The sequence below is a fragment of the Rosa chinensis genome, chromosome 4 (genome assembly GCF_002994745.2).
Source record: "Rosa chinensis cultivar Old Blush chromosome 4, RchiOBHm-V2, whole genome shotgun sequence".
NCBI classification, from domain to species: Eukaryota; Viridiplantae; Streptophyta; class Magnoliopsida; order Rosales; family Rosaceae; genus Rosa; species Rosa chinensis.
Genome location: NC_037091.1, coordinates 24328535 through 24334892, shown reverse-complemented (window position 1 = coordinate 24334892; position 6358 = coordinate 24328535). Strand labels below are relative to the sequence as shown.

At 39.9% G+C, this 6358-nt stretch overlaps 1 protein-coding gene across 1 annotated transcript; it reads left to right on the top strand.

The window, feature by feature from the left end:
* Nucleotides 1–2079: 2079 nt before the first annotated feature.
* LOC121052813 (long chain base biosynthesis protein 1-like) lies at nt 2080–3370 on the top strand. The gene is made up of 4 exons (XM_040518697.1): nt 2080–2225; nt 2712–2760; nt 2928–3069; nt 3229–3370. The coding sequence occupies exons 1-4, from the start codon at nt 2080–2082 to the stop codon at nt 3300–3302; spliced, it is 411 nt and encodes a 136-aa protein (XP_040374631.1). The 3' UTR covers nt 3303–3370.
* Nucleotides 3371–6358: the final 2988 nt, after the last annotated feature.

The following is a 6358-nucleotide window of genomic DNA, read 5'->3' as shown; positions in this document are numbered from 1 at the left end:
CTTGAACATAGGGCTACAAGATGCAAGTAGCGGTTGGATCCCATGAGGGTGTTGTTTATGCTTGGTGAGGTAGCAAACTAGCCTTGCTAGTAGAGGTATCTACACTAAGTGAGAGATCCGCGTTGCAGTTTACACTCTGAACAAGGATATTTGGGTCATAGATGCTCAATATAAGTTCCTTTTAGCCGTCTATTCTTTCGATAATAAACCGGTTATATATGATGCTATGTTCTCTATAGATTCCAATATTTTTTGTTCCTATTTGGTATACTTGAAATTGTATAAGTCGGCAAATTATTTTTCATTCAGTTGCTAAAAGTTTAGATACGGACAAGGTTATCAATCCATTGGGTCCTAAACTCCTGATCTTTGGACATAATATGACGTATCTCAAAAAGCAAGTTACAATTTGAAGAAGAAGAAGAAGAAAAGCATGAGTGGTATAATTTTCAGGGATGTGTGATGTTGATAATTATTTGGCGTTAAATATGATATAACAGATTTCCGTCTTTCATGATCCTTCTAGAGTTTTGTTACCAGCTTTTCTTATTTGCTTCTTTTTTTTTTTTATGATTTCCATCTAGCATATTTTTCTTTTATAACCTTTTTCATGAAATTCTCTGTTTTTCTTTTTGCTAAACTTTTGCATAAACAACATAGATATGAACTATTCTATTTGGTGTGTAAATAAAGGAGTGTCGGCCCCGAGACTCATCACCTTCGCATGTTTAACTTTCTTTGGCTCTATCTTTCCAAGCAAGATCAGCAAGTCCTTTGTTCATTTAATTGCCTGCTATTGGATGAAGGAGGAATTAACAAGTCGATGAGTGATAATACTCGTAGATTTATACTTGGTTCCAAACGACTTAAGCATTGTACGGTAGCAATTCATGTACTAGACTGTAGAATCTGCGAGAGAGAATAATGCAGTTCGTTTGATTGAACCATGAAGACCTCTGTGCCTTTAAATTATTAGAGATGTTCAAAGGAAGGAGAAAGTAAAATCTATGATAGGACAAGTGGAGTGCGATCTTGTTGTCATGAAAATAATAGGGGAAATTACTAGGCCCCCCTGTACTTTGGGTGCGTCGATAGTTCAGTCCCTAACATTTTAATTTTAACAGATAACTCCCCAAACATTCAAATTTCACACAATTTGGTCCAAAATGACCATTTTACCCCTCAGTTCCTTTTTTTTTTTTTTTTTTATAATTCTTCTCTCTCTTTTTTATTTTTCTGCTTCTCTCTCACTCTCTCTCTCGGCTCAGAAAGACGGCTCTGCTCTCTCTCCTCGGAACTTGATCGCCTCTATGTCATAAGCCCTGGCTGCCTCCTCCTCCGTCTGGAACGTCCCGAGCCAAACTCGAACCACGCGACGCTGGTCACAAATCTCCGCCACCCATTTTCTCCCTGGTCTCTGCTGCACTCCCCTGTACTTCCAGTTTCAACTACATTCATTGAGATCAAAATCATAGTTCACCTTCAAGCTAACATAGCATGCATCATTCAGCACTAGCCAAATAAGATAATATTGCAACAATTTCAACACCACCAACTCGCACTACATGTCACCCCTTTCACTTCCCCCATTCCTTCAGCAACTGAAAGCCAGTCACAAAAATTAAATCCCACAACCAAAATCAAATGCAAAACAACAACCCACGATCAAACAATCCCAAAATCCCTAAATTACTAAACCCAGAGGAAAAAAAATCACAAATTAAGACAGATAGAGCAAGAAATCAAAAACAGCATATACCATTTTCTCCATAACCACAGGATTGGGCGACCCATCAAGAAATTCCTGCTAGGACTGAGCCAAGACCTCTTCGCTTGTTGAACTTCGCGCTTGTTCTTCCTGACCCGGATTCATCGGGCCAACCCTCAAATCCCCAATTCCACATAATCAACTTCCCTTCTCGCTCCAAATCTAATTTAGTTGATAATTCATCCATGAATTCATAAATCGAAATCGAAATTGAAATCAAGTCTTACCTGCAAAACCAAACAGATCAAACTGAATCCTCTTTTCTCTCTGTTTGCAGAAGCCAGATGTCTGTCTCTCATCTCTCTCTCTGCATGCTCTCCTTTATCTTCAAGGACCACGTCGCCGCCGCCAAGGCTTCCGCGGTTCCATCCTTGCCTCCCAAGACCGCGTTGCAGTGCCGTCATAAGATGAAGAAGCTCCGCAAGCGGTACCGTGCTGAGAAGCAGCGGGCTTCTAGGTACCCGGGTCGGTCTTCCTCCTCATCGTGGGCTTTGTTTCATCTCATGGATGACATGGAGTCCGACCCGGATCGGGGATTAGATATATAATGGTGGTGAGTTTGGAGGTGGGTTTTCGTTAAAGGCTCTTAATTTGATGAAATTCGATGGAAATGGAGGGTGGAATGGTCGGATTGGTGGCGAGACGACGAGGGAGGCTCAGGTGAGTTGGCGAGAAGAGAGAGAGAGAGAGAGAGGGGAGAGCAGAGCTCTCGTTTTGAGTCGAGAGAAAAGCAAAAAAAATAACAAAAAGAGAGAGAGAAGAAATATATATATATATAAAAATAAAAAAAAGGAAGTGAGGGATAAAATGGTCATTTTGGACCAAATTGTGTGAGATTTGAATGTTTGGGGAGTTATCTGTTAAAATTAAAACGTTAGGGACTAAACTGTCGACACACCCAGAGTATAGGGTGTGAATAGTAATTTCCCCAAAATAATATTAGAGAAAGAAGGAGGATCTGCACTGGAAGTGCTAGAGTTACTGATCACCAGGTATGGTCATTATATTCTATGAAACTGATATGGTTACTGATGTGTGTATCAATAGAATGGAATTCTAACAAGAATTTTGTTGTCTTATTGTCATAATGGTTATGTCTTTGCCTGGATATAATATATTATGTCCAAAAGAATAAGTTTTGGGGTGTTGTCTGTGGCAGCGATTGAGCAGTTCTGGGTACGTCTTTTCTACTTCTTTGCCCCCATATCTTGCGAGTGCTGCCATTACTGCCATTGATGTTCTTGAGGAGAACCCTAATCTGATAACGAAGTTGAAGAAAAACATTACGTTACTATGTAAAGGTCTGTGCTGATCTCATTTTTCATGTGCATGTGTGTTTCTCTTGGTTTGATATCGCACGGCCAGTATAGTCATCACTTGATTAGTAGTGTCTTAGCAGTCGCTTATCATATGCCTTGTGCTGGCATCCTCTTGATTGAGTATTGTGCTGTGATGTGCAGGATTGTCAGGTGTAATGGGGGTTGCTTATATTCAAGAAGTTAGGAAAGCCAGCCTCTTTTTTGAGGTAGGCTAGCTTTTAATTAACATTTTTGTAGCAATTATGAACAAACATGAATACTAATTACTAGGCTAGCCTTGTAGTAGGTGAATTGGGGTTTTATTTTGCCCATTTTGTAAACTGTTAAGGATGATTATTTCAGATATATATTTTCTGGATATCATCCTTGTAATAGCCCAATATTCAAATAACTCTTGTCAACTATCGAAATTGCAATTTATAACAGCAGCTATATATTTTGTGGACATCATCCTCTTTATATAATGTGATGTCTAGATATAAAGTTGAAATCAGTTTTAACCATAAAAACTGATGTCTAGTAATACAGATACATCAGTTCCAAAATGAAAATTGATGTTACTCAAATATACAGACATCGATTTTTTGTCGAAAACGATATGTTACTGAGTACCAGACATCAGTTCCAAAATGGAAATCGATGTTACTAAAATATACAGACATCGATTTTTTGTCGAAAACGATATGTTACTGAGTACCAGACATCAGTTCCAAAATGGAAATCGATGTTACTAAAATATATAGACATCGATTTTTTGTCGAAAACGATATATTACTGAGTACCAGACATCAATTCCATCATCAGTTCCAAAATAGGAACTGATGTCTGTAACAGTATCAGTCATCGGTTCTTAAATCAATAACGATGTTAAAACACAAACTTGTGTTGTGTAATCTATATTTCTTTAAGCATTAAATACAATAAAATGTGGGTTTAACAATAGTAAAACATGTAAGTTTGTTATCATTTAAACCTATTTACATCGATTTATAATTAGGAACCGATGTCTACACGAATACTAGACATCGGCTAAAAACCGATGTCTGCATTTTTTGGATCTTTCTCATCACCCACAAAGACATCGGTCGGGTTTTTGTTTCTCATCGGTTTTTGGCCGATGTCTGGGGCCATAATTCTAGTAGTGATACCATGTTGTTTAACATGAAACCATATATGTCTAAATGTACTATGTAGATCAAATTAAGAAAACATATGTGACCGATTGCACTTGTATACATACCTAAAATAGATTATTTGAGGAGTAGTGGGCACCAAGCTAGAGAGTAGAGATTAGCTGAACTGTTAGCTTCATCAAAAGCAAATGGAGCTTATAAATAATCTGCTATGCCAGTTTCAGTAGGTGTCCCCAAATAAATCACCACCCCTTCAATACGTACAACCTCTAGACTTAGCGCACACTACAAAAATAAAGAAAGCAAATTCAACCTATGAACAATTCAATCAAAAGCACTTCAAATTTCAAAAACAAAATCACAACCCAAATTTTCACACATGCCAATCCTTCTGATAGAAACCAAATCAAAATTCACAAAACAAAATGCTACCACAATTTTGGATCTCTCCGATTCACAAAACAAACCCAAATTCACAATCCAAAACGCTACAACAAATCAAAAATTCAAAAGCTGTGAAAACCAAACCCTTCCTATTTGCTTTAAGCTAGCCCAACCTTTATATCTCACAGCTTGATCAATACAGTTCATACCTACCTTTGACGATGCGTCTCTATCTAAGAGCAAAACCGAAAGTAGAATGAACAGTTTGCGATTGACTGAAGGCTTCCAGAACACACCACAAAACTCACGCCTTTTTTTATCTCTGTATAGAAACTCGAGGGCAGAACCGCCATTTCCGATGTGAACAGTGATGAACAGTGATGAACAGTGCTTATGAACAGTGTAAGAGCTTTCGTATATAGTAAATGAGCAGTAAACGAAAATTTCCAATTGAGAATGCATGGATTTCATTATATTGTTTAAGAAAGCAGATGGATACTAACGAAACACCAAACCACCGCATCATATAAAACACAAAAAATGGAAGCATATTGCGATAAAAATACAGAGAAGGTTGTTATACTAGAGTAGGCATCATAAGAAATCCATAATCAGTACGAAATAGATTTAAAGCTACAAATGGCCAACACTGACAATTCCTCAGTCTTAGACATACTCACTGGCAATTGCCGCAAGCACACCACAGTTCCTCAGTCTCCGACGCGATGTTTCCAGCAGCAGAAGCGGCGGCGTTCTTGTGTTTGATCTCCAACACGCGCTTGCAGACCTCACGGTTGTAGGTCTTACGGATCTTCATCCTGGCGGTGAGGTAGGCTTCTTGCTCGATGAAGGGAGCCAGGGCTTTGGCCTCGTCGGTGGAGAAGGTGCCGAAGTGTGTCAAGGGAGAGGAGGGACTGCTGAGATTCTTGATAATAAGGCCCACGAAGGGCTTAGGCCTGCCATCATCCGGCAACAACAGGGTGCCCTTTCCAGCAGCAGAAGCGCCGGTGTTCTTAGCCTTGAGGACCTCCACCATGCGATCGCTGATCTCCTCGGAGTAGATCGTTCGGATCATCATTCTGGTGGCGGCGAAGGCGTCTTTCTCGAAGAGGCGAGCCTCGACTTCGGCCTCGTCGGAAGTGGTGAGGAAATTGAACAGAAGCTCCACGGCGGTGTTGCGGACGCCCATGGTCGGCAAGAATAGGCTGTAGATGGAGTCGGAGCTCGACTTCCGATCCTGTGACTCCTGGACTTCCATGGTTGAGCTTGAATTTCAATGAGAAAATGTTGGAGGATTCAGATGTCGGAGGATTCAATGAGACGGTGCTGTTGTTTCACCGTCTTTCTTCTTATTTTATCTTCGACCTTCAAAATTAGGGTTTTTTTTTAATTTGTTTTTCCTTTTTCGTTGTTTTGTTGAGCAGTCCCTCAAAGCCTCCTTTCTTAGAGTTTTGTTCATATGAAGCCCTTCTTTTTCCATTATTTCTTTTTAAGCCCTTGAATTGTAGCCAGTGCTATAAGCCTAATTTTAATCAAATTTAATGATCAAATTGCCCTCGGTCGTGATCAGCACTTGCAGGAACCTCTGAACTGCTCGCCGGTTCATCAAGCTAGCTCCCCCTCATCGCTCCACTTGGCTTTGCAAACTCCATCATGACGAACTCGCGTGGAGCTGAATTAGAACGAGTTGCTTCATGCGAATCGATCTGTTCTAGAACTATTCATCCAGTTCAGTACTCACCGGCGGAGATAGA

Bases quoted from the DNA above. Each gene is read 5' to 3' on its own strand.
- LOC121052813 (XM_040518697.1), top strand. From the start codon at position 2,080: ATGCTCTCCTTTATCTTCAAGGACCACGTCGCCGCCGCCAAGGCTTCC. The intron at 2,226-2,711 runs GTACCCGGGTCG...AAATAATATTAG, and splicing joins GAGAAGCAGCGGGCTTCTAG to AGAAAGAAGGAGGATCTGCA. The intron at 2,761-2,927 runs GTATGGTCATTA...TGTCTGTGGCAG, and splicing joins CTAGAGTTACTGATCACCAG to CGATTGAGCAGTTCTGGGTA.